This window comes from Oncorhynchus mykiss, chromosome 20, assembly GCF_057628025.1.
Source record: "Oncorhynchus mykiss isolate SJ-2025 chromosome 20, ASM5762802v1, whole genome shotgun sequence".
Lineage (NCBI taxonomy): Eukaryota > Metazoa > Chordata > Actinopteri > Salmoniformes > Salmonidae > Oncorhynchus > Oncorhynchus mykiss.
In genome coordinates, this window is record NC_143041.1 from 4,271,098 (window position 1) to 4,290,023 (window position 18,926).

Sequence of the window (18,926 nt, forward strand, 5' to 3'; positions counted from 1 at the left end):
TAATTGCCTACCATCTGTAAGCTGTTAGTGTCTTAACAACCGTTTCACAGGTGCATGTTCATTAATTGTTTATGGTTCATTGAACAAGCATGGGAAACAGTGTTTAAACCCTTTACAATGAAGATCTGTGAAGTTATTTTGATTTCTACTAATTAGAACAGGCAGTGGCTCGGGTGGTTGATGTCCTTGATGATCTTTTTGGCCTTCCTTTCAAAGCACTTCATGGCTACTGACATGAGTGCTACGGGGCGGTAATCATTTAGGCAGGTTACCTTCACTTCCTTGGGCACAGGGACTATGGTGGTCTGCTTAAAGCATGTAAGTATTACACTCTAGGCCAGGGAGAGGTTGAAAATGTCAGTGAAGACACTTGCCAGTTGGTCCGAGCATGCTTTGAGTACACATCCTGGTAATCCATCTGGCCCCGCGGCTTTGTGAATGTTTACCTGTTTAAAGGTCTTGCTCACATTGGCTACCGAGAGCGTTATCACACAGTCATCCAGAACAGAACAAAATTACAATACGTTAGATCTGGAAAAAGAATAAACATATTGTAATTTTTTTTACCGTCTTTTAAATGCAAGAAAGGCCATAATGTATTATTCCAGCCCAGGCGCAATTTAGATTTTGGACATTAGATGGCAGCAGTGTATGTGCAAAGTTTTAAACTGATCCAATGAACCATTGTATTTCTGTTCAAAATGTTTTATCAAGACTGCCCAAATGTGCCTAATTGGTTTATTAATAACTTTTCAAGTTCATAACTGTGCACTCTCCTCAAACAATAGGATGCTATTATTTTACTGTAATAGCTACTGTAAATTGAACAGTGCAGTTAGATTAACAATAATTTTAATTTACTGCCGATATCAGATATGTCTGTCCTGGAAAATGTTCTTGTTACTTACATCCTCATGCTAATCACATTAGCCTACGTTATCTTAACCTTCCCACTAGAGGGCAGCCGTGTATGTGCAAGTTTTGGACTGATCCAATAAACCAGTGCATTACTGTTCAAAATGTTGTATAAATTCTGCCCAAATGTGCCGAATTGGTAAATTGATACATTTTCAAGGACATAACTATAGAGAACATACAAAAATGATATCGTAATAAAAAAAGTACGTTGACACACTCCCAGGAATGGCATAAATGATTGATAATTAGCTTCCTTACAGAAAAGACACTAACCTTCGCACGTCTAGATGGGGGGTGGGGGGAAGGCAGATACTGCAGGGTTTCAAACTGTGGAAGCCAGTTCCTACATTTGAATATAAAAATGGATTTGATCAAACAAAACTATGCTACATTTTATCTCTCATTATTTACCTTCAGAGGTGAATCTATCAAACCAGTTGCCGTGATAAAAGTTTTGCACTTTCCTCAAACAGTAGCTCAACCGTATCGCGGGTGAGGACACCAATCCTATAGAGGTTAATAACAAACTTGTATGCCATCTGTAAATACGAATGAAATTGTTAAATTACGTGCTTTTCAGTTAAAATGATTATATAGAATTCTTGCCACCAACAAAAATGTGAATATTTGGGGCATACAATCATCAAAGCTCTGCAGATTTTGTTGTGAGGATACAGAATCAATTGACCATTTATTTTGGTATTGCCCTCAGGTAGCCTGTTTCTGGTCTCATGTTCAGGAATTGCTGAAAATGCATAACATTGATCTAAAATTGACCCTAGAAATAGTACTGTTAGGAGATCTGGAGAGACCGGGTCAGTCAATTACTAATACGCTTAGTTAAGGTATTTATCTTTAACTCAAAATCTGTAGATTCTATTTGATGGATTGAAATTGTGTGTTAAACATCACAGCATAGTTGAAAGATATATGGTGTGTAGAAATCCGAAGAGGGCAGAGATGGGTGGAATGGGCGGGATGGGCTGAGGGTTAGGATGTGGAATTGGAGTTGCTGGCGGGGTATAGAATGACTGTCAAAGATAAAAGTAAAAAATAATTAAGTAAAAATAAAACAATAACAAAATAAGTTTGAATGACACTGAGGGGCAGTGTTACAGCTAATGCCTGTTCGCCTGAGGCTGATGCTAATGCAGGTGTTTGTACAAATGCCTATACACACACACTCATTCAAATGCACATGTACGGACAAACACACACACAAACAAATAAAAATAATAACGTACATGCACTCAAACATATTCAGTTGACATTGCGTCTTGATTTTTACATTGTTGTTTTCTTTTGATTTTCTCTTGTTCATATTGTTGGTGCATTGTTCCTCAGTTACAGTTGAGGAACAATGGGAAAGTAATTCTGCTTTGAAAGTTGATAAACTTACTTTTGAGAAAATGGCCTTTGAATGTTTTGGTACTACTACTGGAGACCCCTTCTTTGTCTACACCTCTTCAGCATCGTTCACAACCTTTTAAGCTTTAGCCTCACCCATTTCTTTAAGGGTTGTTTAAGGATTGTTCTGTACTAACAACAGCAGTCAAGCGCCCAAGCTAATTTGCTAGCTACTTCCAGACACAAATGAGAGAACAGCTCACAGAACATTACTCGCCCTAGCAGAGCTGGTTAGGATGTTATCCAGAGCATTGGTGACTGCAACTGTGCTGTCAGATTGTCCGTTCGTAAATTCAGAGCGTTGCGCTCTTGGAGCGTTCTGAGGGCACACTGGACGCTCTGGCTGATGAGTGGGGTTGATCCGAATGTTCTGACCAACGGCAGTCAAGCACCCAAGTTAACTGGCTAACATTGGCTAGCTTCTTCCAGACACAAATGAGAGAACACCCCACTCTGACCATTTTACTCGCCCTAGCAGAGTTGGTTATTCAGTGATGGTGACTGTGCTGCTGGCAACAATGTATTATGCTTTTTTGCTGATGTTTACTGACACCGGCCATATTCAACGGGTGTTGAGCGTTCGTAAATTTGTTAGTTATTCTGCGCTCTGGCACACTCGGATGAGAGTGCTCATCAGAGTAGATGCTCAGACTCAATTTACATACGCAACCGAAATGGTTACTTGCATAGTGGAGTCTTTTGTTAAGACATGTAGCTAGCTAGCTAGCTAGGTAAACAATGAACCATAAATGAACCAACCATGACGTCACTACCCTGCATGAATCTGCAGGTAGCTAACCAACCAAGTTCAATGTTAGCTAGTTAACATTATAACCAGCCAAGCAATGTCTTTGAGATTTGAATAATAAGATTGTTAGCTAACAGCACACTTTATGTTGAAGTGAATCTACATTCTGCCAAAATTAGAAATGTCTAATATCTGAAAATGTAGCCTGCTAGACTCTTACATCATGATGGATACCAAGGTTGCCCTTGGTGTAATCTGGTGATGGGTGTTTTCTCCATCTCTTTAGCTATCAGACTCTAATTCCACTGATTTCAAAACTCAGTCCTCCAGAAAGTGGAGAGCAACACTTATGCAGTTTCACTACACAATAGATTAAAAAAAATTAAAGCTGCTTTAGATAGGATGACCTAGACATACTGACCAGCTCAAATAGACAGAAATATGGCAAATAGGGCTGGGCAATATGGCCAAAATATAATATCACAGCATTTATAAAAAAAAACATGGACGGTTTGACAGTATGTTGAGATTTTGAATAATAAAAGTTCTACATTTGCTCTATAAGTAGTGAGTGATCCTAGAGTGGCAACACAGACATTCTAAGGGATGTCAATGAGTCTTTCTCCATTCTGATTGTTTTATACTGTTCATTTCAACTTCAACCAAAACAAAGTTCAGCCCTTTAATAATTTCTGCATTTCCTGCACTCAATTGCAGTGGTGGAAAAAGTACCCAATTGTCATACTTGAGTAAAATTAAAGATATCTTAATAGAAAATTACTCAAGTAAAAGTGAGTCACCCAGTAAAATACTACTTGAGTAAAAGTCTAAATGTATTTGGTTTTAAATATACTTAAGTATCAAATGTAATTGATAAAATGTACTTAAAATTATACATTTCAAATTCCAAATAATAAGCAAACCATTTTCTAGTTTCTTATTTACGGATAGCCAGGGGCACACTCCAACACTCTCAGATATAATTTACAAACACAGCATTTGTGTTTAGTGAGTTTTACAGATCAGAGGCAGTAGATGACTAGGGATGTTCACTTGACAAGTGTTTGAATTGGACCATTTTCCTGTCCTGCTAAGCGTTCTGCAAAGTATTTTTAGTTGTCGGGGAAAATGTATAGATTAAAAAAGTACAGTATTTTCTTTAGGAATGTAGTGAAGTAAAAGTTGTCAAAAATAAAAATAGTCAAGTACAGATACCAAAAAACACCTTAAGTAGTACTTGAAAGTATTTATACTTAAGTACTTTACACCACTGCTCAATTGAGAATGTCCACACTGCCACGTAGAGCTGCACGATATGGGCAATTAATCTAGGACTTATTTTTAACCAAATGTTGGAATTGCGATTTGACTTGCGAATTCAAGCAAAACTGTTGGAATCATGGAAATAGAATGACTAGTCTAATTATATAGTTAGAATACAATAGTGGGCACTTTGAATACAGTGTTGTTTGAAATGACAGCGAAGGAAAATGCCAGGGAGGAGTTATTGAGACAGGGTTGGAACTAAAGTGTTGAAAGCTGTTAGGGGATCCTAAAAGCTTTGGCTACATTGCATGTCTTCTCTTAGCTACTTTATGTAGCTAACATGTTATTACTTTGCATATTCCTCTTTAATTTAGAAGATACTGTTTCACAAACAACATGCTGATTTAGGTCTACACCATCACTGGTATTATCAGGCTTTATTAGCTAGCTACGTTTCCTCTTACTCAGTACATTTATTAGCTAGCTAGCTATTAGCATTAGTGGCTAACAATTAGCGTCTCACAAGATTTAGGGTAACTTGCTAAGAAAAGACAAACTAGCTGTTTGCTGATGTAAGAAACACAAACTAATAGTGTCTTTATAAAACGCTAGTATATTTATTTTAAGCAAAGTGAAAATAGCATTGTTGTCATCAACATTGTTGCATGTGCTGCATTGACCATGCAGAATGAATGCTAGTGTCTCGCGGTTGAGGAACATCAAATGGGCTCCTTGAGTGACAGGGGGCGTGGCTAGGTCTATGTGGAAAGTGGCACGGAGAGAAGGAGCTGAGAGAGATGACCCAAGTAGCTAAGTAAACTATAAAAATTGACATTGCACATGGCGTATCACATTTAACAAACCAAACATTAAAATACCGGTATATCAGAAGGTAAAGTAAAAACCCAAACCGGTCCCTGCATCAATACCGGTATATCATAAAATACGTTATACCACCCAGCCCTAATGGCAGACCAATCCAAACTCATCTCTTGGGCATTTCCAGCACACTCATTATCTCTGCCAATCATGGCTAGCGGGAAGGTTGCTTCCTTTTTCTGTGGCTAAAACAACTAGGCTTGTAATTTATTTTATTCATATTTAAAGAAGGCATTAAGTTTGTTACAAGTTTGTTATATTTACAGATGGCATACAAGTTTGTTTCCTGTGAAGGTGTGACTCGCGATGTACGCCTAGTTTCCTGAAACGGGTCACAAATGAGGCCCAGAGTCAAGTTACATTTCCACCACCTGCTGTGACAGAATTCTCAAGCCATACAATATCTCATCTGACTTCTGCTCTTCTTGCTCTTCCTCATTTCCTCACTTCCCCCTCTCTTTATTTCTTAATACCTTCATCTTCTTCATCTCGTCTCTTTTCTTTTGCTCTCCCCTCCCTCTCTCTCGTTAGGTGACGTGGTGGCAGCCGAGAGCAGCGTGGACCCAGGGACGACCTGGCAGAGGGGGCGTAATGCCTGTGGCGCTCGTGGCCTCTTCCCTGTGTCCTGCGTGAAAGAGCTCCACCTGTCGGGTCAATCCAGGCAGCTGTCAGAGCGCAGCGCCCAGGCCCAGGCTTCCGAGCTCCCCCCATATGCCTTCGGCCAGGCCAGGGCACTCATGGGCCTCCATGCACAGCTCCATGAGGAGTTAGACTTCTGCAAGGGGGACCTTATCACCATCATCGGCCTACCCGAGCCTGGCTGGTTCCAGGGAGAGCTGGTCGGACGCAGGGGGGTGTTTCCTGAGGGATTTGTGGAGCTTCTGGGGCCCCTGAGGTCCCCACATGATACAGAGGTTGACCCCATGAACTACAAGACTGAACCTTTGACCTATGAGCCCTACAGTAGTGGGAAAGGGATTGAGGAGGTGTTTTCCAGGGAGGATGAAGAAGAGGAGGAGGATGGGGTGTATGGGGTAGCTCTGCACGACTTTCGGGCCATGGAGCCAGGAGAGTTGGAATTTGACGTGGGGGACCGTATCCGGGTGGTGAACACCCTGGAGGACGGTTGGCTGTCGGGCGAGCTGAGAGGGCGATGTGGGGTCTTTCCTCATCGCTTTGTCAAGATTGAGGATTATGGGCAAAACATGAGGGAAGACATGGAAGCTGTAAAAATGGAAGAGCTTGAGGACTATAGCAGCTACACCTTGGACTGCAGCTCCGGTCAACAGGACCATAGCCAGACGAAGTACGGTTCTGAGTGGAGACCCCAAGAGGACCACACTGTGTGGGACCTGGATTACTTTGATAGGGTGGAAGAAAGGATGTGGCAGGGGGACCCTGTCAGCGAGAGTCTTTCCCAGGAGACTGCAGGGGACCAGACCCAGGACAGGGGGGAGAGAAGAGATGGGGCTAAAGCGCAACCTCACAGGCCTACAGCCCCCCATGGGCCCCAGAGACCCAGCTCTGTCCCTCAGGCAAGGCCCAGGCTTCTCCCTCGACCTAGTGTGCCATCTCTGGGCCACAGGCATCACATCAGCCCTAACGCCACCAATAATGGTAGTAGGACTAGCCACCCTGATACGACCCTACCACCACTACTCAACAGAGCCCTTAGCCTAGCTACACCTAGCACCCAGTCAGCCTGGTCCAAAGGTAACGGCCACTACCTCGGAGCACTAGAGGGCGCCACCAGCAATGGCAAAGGTCCTAGTCTGGGCAAGGAACTGTTAAGTCTAGTGGTGGAGGGCCACAGGCAGAAAAAGCTGACCCGCCACTCCAGCGTCAATGATGCAGACTTGCTACTTGGTTGCCGTGGTGAGCGTAGGGCGCTGTCCCAGCGGAAGGGACAATGCTCCAATGGTCTCCTGCCCGCTTCCCTCACCTTGGATTCCCTGGCAACATCAGTTGGTGACCTGGAGACCAAGTTATCCCAACAGCTCTTGCAGTTTGAGAGGAGCCTGCCGGGGCAAGGAGGGGTCGATTTTGTCGGGGCTGCTGCTGGGGATGTTGTTGGGGCTGCTGCCGAGGACAATGGAAGCCGACAATCCAACATCTCCCGTCACTTTTCCATAATGGACTTCACTAGCGAGAGCGACATCATGCGAGGCTCCTCTCACTCCCAACTGACCCTCCTCCAACCCTCTTCCTCATCGTCCTCCCTGGAGAGGTGCAAAACCCTTCGCCCCCCTCCCCCTCGTCCAAGAATCCTCCACCCCGCAGTTCGAGCTCCCTACAAACCGGCACGCCCTGCGCCTCGCCCACCCTGTCCCCGGCAACCATCCCCTCCCCTTAACAACCTCCAGCCCTTTGGACCCCTCTTCTACACCTGCGAGGAGGGGGAGGGGTATGTGACAGAGACTGAGAGCAGAGAAGAATCTGAACCTGCCTTCGGTGACCTGGCTCTAGAACAAGAGAAGGAGATGGAGCAGCACCTTGAGATGGACAGGGATATCAAGATTGAGAGGCAAAGAGAGATGCAGCAAAAGGAGGAGTACAGGCTGCTGCTGCGGCTGCAGGAGGTGGAGAAGGACATGGAGGCATACGCCCACACAGCCTCAGAGCTGAGGGCCATGCTACAGGAAGAGGAGGAGGAGGAGGAGGATGATGAGACGTCCTGTCTGCAGACCCTGGAGAACCTGGAATTCTGCACTTACACCCTGTCAACTCTGGCCCTGGAACAGCAGCATCTACAGCAGCAGCTACAAGGTAAATGACTTCACTTATCTCACAACAAGTTCACAAGAGGTCCATGAAAGGCTGCTTCAGAAACAGCCCTATAGGCCCTATCCTTTAGGTACTCTTGTAGATCTGAAAGGAATGTGTATTGTTTAGGCAATATGGCAAAATTCCACTTACTCTATCAGAGGGCAACGGTGAAGCTACTACCATATTCTCTACACCCATCCAAATCTTTCAGATCTGAACAACAGCATCAGCTACTAGGACAGAGAGAGATTCATATAACAGGCACTGAATATGGAACGGCAACAGAATAGGGAGCCAATGTTGAATTTAAATGATCGGGTTTCAATCCTGGATCGTCTGCTCAATATGATGCTATTCTGCTTCGCTAAAGGCTAGGTATGCTGCATGCAATCAATTCATACTAGTGCCAAAATTGACCTCTGAACTGACCCAGGAAAAGCAGCTGTTATAAAGTACGGGTTATGTTTACAATTGGGGAGATTGATGCCATAGTTGGCTCATAAAACCAGTTAGCAACCTGGCCCTTAGACCAAAACCTGATGTTGTCACCAAGTGTCAGATTTAAAATTAATTCCAGAATTGGCTTGGTCTCCCAAATCCCTGTCAGCACCCCTGAGGTAGGTGCTGTGTAAGGTAAGGTCAGAGGGTCCCCTCTAACACACTGGCCAAACAGATCCCTGGTTAGCAGTAGAGAAAAGGGACTTGTTCTGCACCCACCGTCGTTTCTTTTAGGTTGGCTGCTGCATCTTCAGTCCAATCTCTAATCTCACAGAGAGACAAACACACTGAGGCTAATCTCAATTTCGTAACCACATCTTATTTGAATAACTGGGCTGTCTATCTCTCCACAATCATCGCATGCCACAAATGGGGATGTAAATACATTTGCATAATGTTTAAATGACTGTTAAAGTGTGTGTATGTAGGAAAAGTAAGGGGATACCTAGCCAGTTGCAAACTGAATGCATTCAACTGAAATGTGTCTTCCACATTTAACCCAACCCCTCTGAACCATTGAGCACATAACACATTGTGGCTCCTAGCCACCCAATTAAATGAATCATGTAACAATTAAATCATTAGGAATTTGGGGCACCACAGAATACGTTTTTTAACGAGTTAAAATCTCCCGAATTAAACTCTAGAAGATATATAACTTATATATTGATAACAGTCAATTATTAAATCATTACCTCATATCAATTCTCATTCTGAATACTTGTAACCTTCTTGGATCTGCACAACCCCCATCATTGAGCATTATTCAGTACTGCACAAATTGGTTTAATTATTTATTTACTAGCGAACTAAATAACACAGAATACACATTTACATGAGACAAAGGTCCCTAGTGGACTGACAAGATATGACAGCTTATTACACAGCGATGGAGAAGGGGGTGGGTAAAATAGATAGAGAAACTGACATTTATCGTGGATACATTCTAGGACTGTCCTCACATTAATCATATGCCTTGCACATGAACGGCCACCCGTTTGGAATAAGAAAATAATTAATGTATTTACGTGTTGAATGCATTTAGTTCGTTTATCTCGGTCGGAACCAAGCCTTCTCAGAAAGTTGTTTCCTGTGGGCCACTTGTACATGCTCTGATTGTCCACCAGAGGTCACAATGTCCTTCCTTCACAATGGGCTGTTTCCGAAGAACAGTTACTTAGCTGTACCAGTGATTGCCTGAGAGGGGAGTTTTCTTCTCCTCTCCCTCGGGTACATAGTCAAAGTTACAAACCACTTTACACTTGCACCTGCAGACTGGCGGTGTCCTGGTCTGGTAAGTTTGTTTTCTTCACCTCGTGTTGAGTTTCAGAGTTTCTAACCATTTCAACGTGTGGACCACAGTCTCATGTCTTTCTGGTCTAATGGTTGATTATTCAGGGTTCGGCTCCCGACCACTTTACATGCCAGCAGAAACTCGGCAATGTACTGGTCTGATACGTTTCTCCTTAGCCAATTCCTTTTTAACCCCACACACGTATGTATGGATGTATGTATGTACAGTGTGTGTGTGTGTATATGAAAAACTGAGTTTAAATGTATTTGGCTAAGGTGTATGTAAACTTCTGACTTCAATTATGTGTGTGTGTGTGTATATATGTATATATATATATATATATATACACACACACAAATATATATATATACACACACACACACAAATATATATCCCAATATATATATATTTGTGTGTGTGTATATATATATATATATATATATATATATATATATATATGTATACATATATACATATCATCCACCGAGAGGCTCTTGCTGACAAAGGAGTGCCTGAGAGCTTGAAAGCCGTTTTGGACACAACAGTGAAAATGGTTAACTTTGTTATAGCAAGGCCCGTGAGCCCTCATGTATTTTCTGCACTATGCAATGATATGGGAGGCGCTTTTTGACACTTTTTAAAAAATTGATAGACGAGCTTAAAGTTTTCTTTACTGACCATAATTTTCACTTGTCTGACCGTTTGCATGATGACGGGTTTCTTACGTGACTGGCCTATCTGGGTGATGTTTTTTTCTCACCTCAATTATCTGAATCTAGGATTACAGGGACTCTCCGCAACTATATTCAAGGTGTGGGAAAAATTGAGGCTATGATTAAGAAGTTGGAGCTCTTTTCTGTCTGCATTAACAAGGACAACACACAGGTCTTTCCATCTTTGTATGATTTTTTGTGTGCAAATGAACTCAAGCTTACGGACAATGTCAAATGTAATATAGTGAAGCACCTGAGTGAGTTGGGTGCGCAATTATGCAGATAATTTCCCGAAACAGATGACACACACTGAATTCGTTATCACTTTCATGCCTTGCCTCCAGTCCACTGAACAAGAGCGCTTCATCGAAATTGCAATAAGCGGGTCTGTGAAAATTGAATTTAATCAGAAGCCACTGCCAGATTTCTGTGTTGGGCTGCGCTCCGAGTATCTTGCCTTGGCAAATCGTGCAGTTAAGACACTGAAGTCCTTTGCAACCACGTACCTATGTAAGAGTGGATTCTCGGCCCTCACCAGCATTAAAACTAAATACAGGCACAGACTGGGTGTGGAAAATGATTTAACACTGAGACTCTCTCCAATACAACCCAACATTGAAGAGTTACAGTGGGGCAAAAAAGTATTTAGTCAGCCACCAATTGTGCAAGTTCTCCCACTTAAAAAGATGAGAGAGGCCTGTAATTTTCATCATAGGTACACTTCAACTATGACAGACAAAATGAGAAAGAAAAATCCAGAAAATCACATTGTAGGATTTTTAATGAATATATTTGCAAATTATGGTGGAAAATAAGTATTTGGTCAATAACAAAAGTTTATCTCAATACTTTGTTATATACCCTTTGTTGGCAATGACAGAGGTCAAATGTTTTCTGTAAGTCTTCACAAGGTTTTCACACACTGTTGCAGGTATTTTGGCCCATTCCTCCATGCAGATCTCCTCTAGAGCAGTGATGTTTTGGGGCTGTTGCTGGGCAACACGGACTTTCAACTCCCTCCAAAGATTTTCTATGGGGTTGAGATCTGGAGACTGGCTAGGCCACTCCAGGACCTTGAAATGCTTCTTACGAAGCCACTCCTTCGTTGCCCGGGCGGTGTGTTTGGGATCATTGTCATGCTGAAAGACCCATCAGCAAGGGCATTGAAGATGAAACGTGGCTGGAAGGAAGTTTTCACTCAAAATCTCACGATACATGGCCCCATTCATTCTTTCCTTTACACGGATCAGTCGTCCTGGTCCCTTTGCAGAAAAACAGCCCCAAAGCATGATGTTCCCACCCCCATGCTTCACAGTAGGTATGGTGTTCTTTGGATGCAACTCAGCATTCTTTGTCCTCCAAACACGACAAGTTGAGTTTTTACCAAAAAGTTATATTTTGGTTTCATCTGACCATATGACATTCTCCCAATCTTCTTCTGGATCATCCAAATGCTCTCTAGCAAACTTCAGACGGGCCTGGACATGTACTGGCTTAAGCAGGGGGACACGTCTTGCACTGCAGGATTTGAGTCCCTGGCGGCGTAGTGTGTTACTGATGGTAGGCTTTGTTACTTTGGCCCCACCTCTCTGCAGGTCATTCACTAGGTCCCCTCGTGTGGTTCTGGGATTGTGATCATTTTGTGATCATTATGACCCCACAGGGTGAGATCTTGCGTGGAGCCCCAGATCGAGGGAGATTATCAGTGGTCTTGTATGCCTTCCATTTCCTAATAATTGCTCCCACAGTTGATTTATTCAAACCAAGCTGCTTACCTATTGCAGATTCAGTCTTCCCAGCCTGGTGCAGGTCTACAATTTTGTTTCTGGTGTCCTTTGACAGCTCTTTGGTCTTGGCCATAGTGGAGTTTGGAGTGTGACTGTTTGAGGTTGTGGACAGTTGTCTTTTATACTGATAACAAGTTCAAACAGGTGCCATTAATACAGGTAACGAGTGGAGGACAGAGGAGCCTCTTAAAGAAGAAGTTACAGGTCTGTGAGAGCCAGAAATTTTGCTTGTTTGTAGGTGACCAAATACTTATTTTCCACCATAATTTGCAAATAAATTCATAGAAAATCCTACAATGTGATTTTCTGGATTTTTTTTCTAATTTTGTCTGTCATAGTTGAAATGTACCTATGATGAAAATTACAGGCCTCTCTCATCTTTTTAAGTGGGAGAACTTGCACAGTTGGTGGCTGACTAAATACTTTTTTGCCCCACTGTAAGTTCAAGATGCTTTATTAACATGTCAAAAGTGCCAAACCAATAGACATACAGAATATTTAGGATCATTGATGAGAATTTGTTACATGTACTGAATTGTGTAATGAACTACACGTGTATGAAAAACAAATTGGATAGAAAATAACATTGAAATGACAAGAAGTGCAGATAAATTAATATTACTACAGTTTTTTTTATTATTGACATTTTTTCTTTCTCTATATTATTGGGTCTGGTGATTGTTTGTGTAATAGATCAAATATTGTGATTGTTATACATCTTATCTTAATGTTATCAAGGCCTTTCACTGTTCTGTGATCAGTGACGCTACAGTTTAAAAAAAATCTTAATTGTGACTTTATTTAGGTTTGCTCATATACTTGTATAGAATCATTAAACAGAAATAGCTACAAATATGAACAGGGTTTGTAATCACATCTTTGTTTCTCTTTATTAAGTGATACTTTCCTTACAGTAACCAGGTTTCTATCAAACCTTTTTAAGTTAGTAAAGTGCATGTCGGATAAGAAAGTTAATGACGGGCCCGGGGGAAACGGAACATTTTTTGTTAAACTTTCACAAAGTCTACAAAACCAAATTTATTAGGATACGGTTATAGTCACAGCCGTGTTTAGTCCCACTCAAACCGATACCACGACAGCCCTTAAAGAACCAAACTGGAAACCACATATCCTGAAGTTGCATTTATTGTAGCTGGTGATTTTAAAGCAAATTTGAAGCACATTGACTGCTAAAACACTCAACCACCGCTACTCCAACTTTCGGGACAATGCTCTCCCCCGCCCTCCCTTCGGCAAATCTGATCATGACTCCATTTTGCTACTCCCTTCCTATAGGCAGATACAAAAAAAATGAAGTACCCGTGCTAAGGAGTATTCAACGCTGGTCTGACCAATCTGACCATTGCACTGCACACTGCCCTATTCCATATGGACAAGAGGAATACCTATGTAACAATGCTGTTCATTGACTATAGCTCAGCATTCAACACCATAGTACCCTCCAAGCTCATCATTAGGCTCGAGGCCCTGGGTCTGAACCTCACCCGGTGCAACAGGGTCCTGGACTTCCTGACGGGTCGCCCCCAGGTGGTGAAGGTAGGTAACAACATCTCCACTTCACAGATCATCACCACTGGGGCCCCAAAAGGGTGCGTGCTCAGCCCCCTCCTGTACTCCCTGTTCACCCATGACTGCAAGGCCACGCACGCCTCCAACTCAATCATGAAGTTTGCATACGACACCTCAGTAGTAGGCCTGATCACCAACAATGACGAGACAGCCTACAAAGGGAGGAGGTGAGAGCCCTGGGAGTGTGGTGCCAGGAAAATAGCCAGGATGCTCTCGATTGTGCATCTGTAGAAGTTTGTGAGTGCTTCTGGTGACAAGCCAAATTTCTTCAGCCTCCTGAGGTTGAAGAGGCGCTGCTGCGCCTTCTTCACGATGCTGTCTGTGTGGGTGGAACAATTTCAGTTTGGTCCACACACACTTAAAACTTACTACCCTCTCCACTACTGTTCCATCGATGTGGATAGGGGGGTGTTCCCTCTGCTGTTTCCTGAAGTCCACAATCATCTCCTTAGTTTTGTTGACGTTGAGTGTGAAGTTATTTTCCTGACACCACACTCCGAGGGCCCTCACCTCCTCCCTGTAGGCCGTCTCGTCGTTGTTGGTAATCAAGCCTACCACTGTTGTGTCGTCCGCAAACTTGAGGATTGAGTTGGAGGCGTGCGTGGCCACACAGTCGTGGGTGAACAGGGAGTACAGGAGAGGGCTCAGAACGCACCCTTGTGGGGCCCCAGTGTTGAGGATCAGCGGGGTGGAGATGTTGTTGCCTACCCTCACCACCTGGGGGCGGCCCATCAGGAAGTCCAGTACCCAGTTGCACAGGGCGGGGTCGAGACCCAGGGTCTTGAGCTTGATGATGAGCTTGGAGGGCACTATGGTGTTAAATGCCGAGCTGTAGTCGATGAACAGCATTCTCACATAGGTATTCCTCTTGTCCAGATGGGTTAGGGCAGTGTGGTTGAGATTGCATCGTCTGTGGACCTATTTGGGCGGTAAGCAAATTGGAGTGGGTCTAGGGTGTCAGGTAGGGTGGAGGTGATATGGTCCTTGACTAGTCTCTCAAAGCACTTCATGATGACGGAAGTGAGTGCTACGGGGCGGTAGTCGATTAGCTCAATTACCTTAGCTTTCTTGGGAACAGGAACAATGGTGGCCCTCTTGAAGCTTGATTGAATATGTCCGTAAACACCAGCCAGCCAGCTTGTCTGCGCATGCTCTGAGGGCGCGGCTGGGGATGCCGTCTGGGCCTGCAGCCTTGCGAGGGTTAACACGTTTAAATGTTTTCCTCACGTCGGCTGCAGTGAAGGAGAGTCCGCATGTTTTGGTTGCAGGCTGTGTCAGTGGCACTGTATTGTCCTCAAAGCGGGCAAAAAAGTTATTTAGTCTGCCTGGGAGCAAGATATCCTGGTCCGTGACGGGGCTGGTTTTCTTTTTGTAATCCGTGATTGACTGTAGACCCTGCCACATACCTCTTGTGTCTGAGCCGTTGAATTGAGATTCTACTTTGTCTCTATACTGACGCTTAGCTTGTTTGATTGCCTTGCGGAGGGAATAGCTACACTGTTTGTATTCGGTCATGTTTCCGGTCACCTTGCCCTGATTAAAAGCAGTGGTTTGCGCTTTCAGTTTCACGCGAATGCTGCCATCAATCCACGGTTTCTGGTTAGGGAATGTTTTAATCGTTGCTATGGGAACGACATCTTCAACGCACGTTCTAATGAACTCGCTCACCGAATCAGCGTATTCGTCAATGTTGTTGTTTGATGCAATACGAAACATATCCCAGTCCACGTGATGGAAGCAGTCTTGGAGTGTGGAATCAGATTGGTCGGACCAGCGTTGAACAGACCTCAGCGCGGGAGCTTCTTGTTTTAGTTTCTGTCTGTAGGCAGGGATCAACAAAATGGAGTCGTGGTCAGCTTTTCCGAAAGGTGAGCAGGGCAGGGCCTTATATGCGTCGCGGAAGTTAGAATAGCAATGATCCAAAGTTTTATTCAGCCCTGGTTGCGCAATCGATATGCTGATACAATTTAGGGAGTCTTGTTTTCAGATTAGCCTTGTTAAAATCCCTAGCTACAATGAATGCAGCCACAGGATATATGGATTCCAGTTTGCAAAGAGTCAAATAAAGTTTGTTCAGAGCCATCGATGTGTCTGCTTGGGGGGGAATATTTACGGCTGTGATTATAATCGAAGAGAATTCCCTTGGTAGATAATGCGGTCGACATTTGATTGTGAGGAATTCTAAATCAGGTGAACAGAAGGACTTGAGTTCCTCTATGTTGTTGTGGCCACACCACGTCTCGTTAACCATGAAGCATACGCCCCCGCCCCTCTTCTTACCAGAAAGATGTTTGTTTCTGTCAGCGTGATGCGTGGAGAAACCAGCTGGCTGCACCGACTCCGATAGCGTCTCTCCAGTGAGCCATGTTTCCGTGAAGCAAAGAACGTTAGTCTCTGATGTCCCTCTGGAATGCTACCCTTGCTCGGATTTCATCAACCTTGTTGTCAAGAGACTGGACATTGGCGAGTAGAATGCTAGGGAGTGGCGCGCGATGTGCCCGTCTCCGGAGCCTGACCAGAAGACCGCTTTGTTTCCCCCTTTGACGAAGTCGTTTTTTTGGGTCGCCGGCTGGGATCTATTCCGTTGTCCTGGGTGAAAGGCAGAACACAGGATCCGCTTCGCGAAAGTCATATTCTTGGTCGTACTGATGGTGAGTTGACGCTGCTCTTATATTCAGTAGTTCTTCTCGACTGTATGTAATGAAACCTAAGATGACCTGGGGTACCAATGTAAGAAATAACACGTAAAAAAAACAAAAAACTGCATAGTTTCCTATCTTAGCTCATTGTTCATCCAAATATTTATATATTCTTAATTTTATTCCTTTTCTTTAGATTTGAGTCTGTTGTGTGTGTTGTGAAATTGTTAGAAATGACTTGTTAGATATTAGATATTTTAGATATTGCTGCACTGTTGGAGCTAGAAACACAAGCATTTCGCTACACCCGCAATAGCATCTGCTCAACACATGTATGTGACCAATAATATTTGATTTAGACAAATTATGATGAACTTCACAGGGTAGTGGAAGTGCAAGGTGATGAGCTTGATGCTCCTTTCCAATAAATATTGAGGGTATTTTTCTGATGACATGATCATTGCTGCTTGTCTGCCATTTGACAGATAAAATAATCTTGATCTTTTGTCCTTAATAGTCTCATCATATAGGCTATATGTGCGCTCTAGCCTAAAACACACCCTGCGCCCGTCAGTAGGGTTGAACATGCGATGGAAAGCCATTTAAGTTGTATTTGTTTATTCGGTACCTGAGAATTTAACCGCAAAAGTTATTGAGACGCACTATAACATCACGCACAGCATTTTATCTGCAACAAGTCAATTTGATGGTATCATATCTCTGGTGGGGAAAAGCGCATATTGTTTTTATGTCGATTTTAGAACATCTGTCTATATATCTATATGAAAATCTGTCACAAATTGTATGGAAACCTAGCTAGTGGTAAAGCACGTCATGCCTCAAAATGAAATAATCCCGGAGTTCAAGTGGTAGTGTGTGTGTCACTACTGTGCATGGCATTGTTGCAGTGTGTGTCAGTGTTTTCTTTGTTCTAACAGGGTGTGTGAGTTGCTCAGCTGGGAGTTTGAGATAACTGTGCACTGTACAAAAGAGAGTTTAAAGTCCTGATTGTTGTTGTGTGAATAGAGGAGAGGATTTTTTAAAGAAAAGCAGATATGAACAGGTAGACTGACAAATAGATGACAAATCTACTTAACAGAAAAGAGTGACGGAGAATTTGATTTGATCCGTTATCATCTAAAGCCTCTTCAACAATATTTTCACATGTACACTACCGGTCAAAAGTTTTAGAACACCTACTCATTCAAGGGTTTTTCTTAATTTTTTACAATTTTCTACATTGTAGAATAATCGTAGACATAAGTATGAAAAAACACATATGGAATCATGTAGTAACCAAAAAAGTGTTAAACAAATCAAAATATATTTTATATTTGAGATTCTTCAAATAAGCGATCCTTTGCCCTGATGACAGCTTTGCACACTCTTGGCATTCTCTCAACCAGCTTCACCTGGAATGATTTTAAAACAGTCTTGAAGGAGTTCCCACATATGCTGAGCACTTGTTGGCTGCTTTTCCTTCACTCCACGGTCTTAATCATCCTAAACCATCTCAATTTGGTTGAGGTCGAGGGATTGTGGAGGCCAGGTCATCTGATACAGCACTCCATCACTGTCCTTCTTTGTCAAATAGCCCTTACACAGCCTGGAGATGTGTTGGGTCATTGTCCTGTTGAAAAGCAAATTATAGTCCCACTAAGCCCAAACCAGATGGGATGGCATATTGCTGCAGAATGCTGTGGTAGCCATGCTGGTTAAGTGTGCCTTGAATTCTAAATATATAACAGACAGTGTCACCAGCAAAGCACACCCACACAATAACACCACCTCCTCCATGCTTCACGGTACCACACATGCAGAGATCATGCGTTCACCCACACCACGTTTCACAAAGATATGGCGGTTGGAACCAAAGATCTCAAATTTGGAATCCAGACCAAAGGAAAAATGTCCACCGGTCTATGTCCATTGCTCATGTTTCTTGGCCCAAGCAAGTCTCTTCTTATTATTGGTGTCCTTTATTCAATGTTTCTTTGCAGCAATTTGAACATGAAGGCCTGATTCACGCACTCTCCTCTGAACACTTGATGTTGAGATGTGTCTGTTACTTGAACTCTGTGAAGCATTTATTTGGGCTGGTATCTCTAATTAACGTATCCTCTGCAGCAGCGGTAACTCTGGTCTTCCTTTCCTGTGGCGGTCCTCAGTTTCATCATAGCGCTTGATGTTTTTGCGACTGCACTTTTCTGTATTGACTGACCTTCATATCTTAAAGTAATGATGGACTGTCATTTATCTTTGCTTACTTGAGCTGTTCTTGCCATAATATGGATTTAGTATTTTACCAAATAGGGCCATCTTCTGTATACCCCCCAACAATTTTTTGTATATTACATGATTCCATATGTGTTATTTCATAGTTTTGATGTCTTCACTATTATTCTTCAATGTAGAAAATAG

The 18,926-nt window shown here is 43.0% G+C and overlaps 1 protein-coding gene across 1 annotated transcript in view; it reads left to right on the plus strand.

Annotated features, from left to right (window-relative positions):
• Positions 1–18,926, plus strand: part of dnmbp (dynamin binding protein) — a 119,717-nt gene that overhangs the window by 50,284 nt on the left and 50,507 nt on the right. The window contains exon 4 of the mRNA XM_021575455.3: positions 5,750–7,984. Coding sequence (XP_021431130.3) covers positions 5,750–7,984 — 2,235 coding nt within the window. The remainder of the gene's footprint in view (positions 1–5,749; positions 7,985–18,926) is intronic.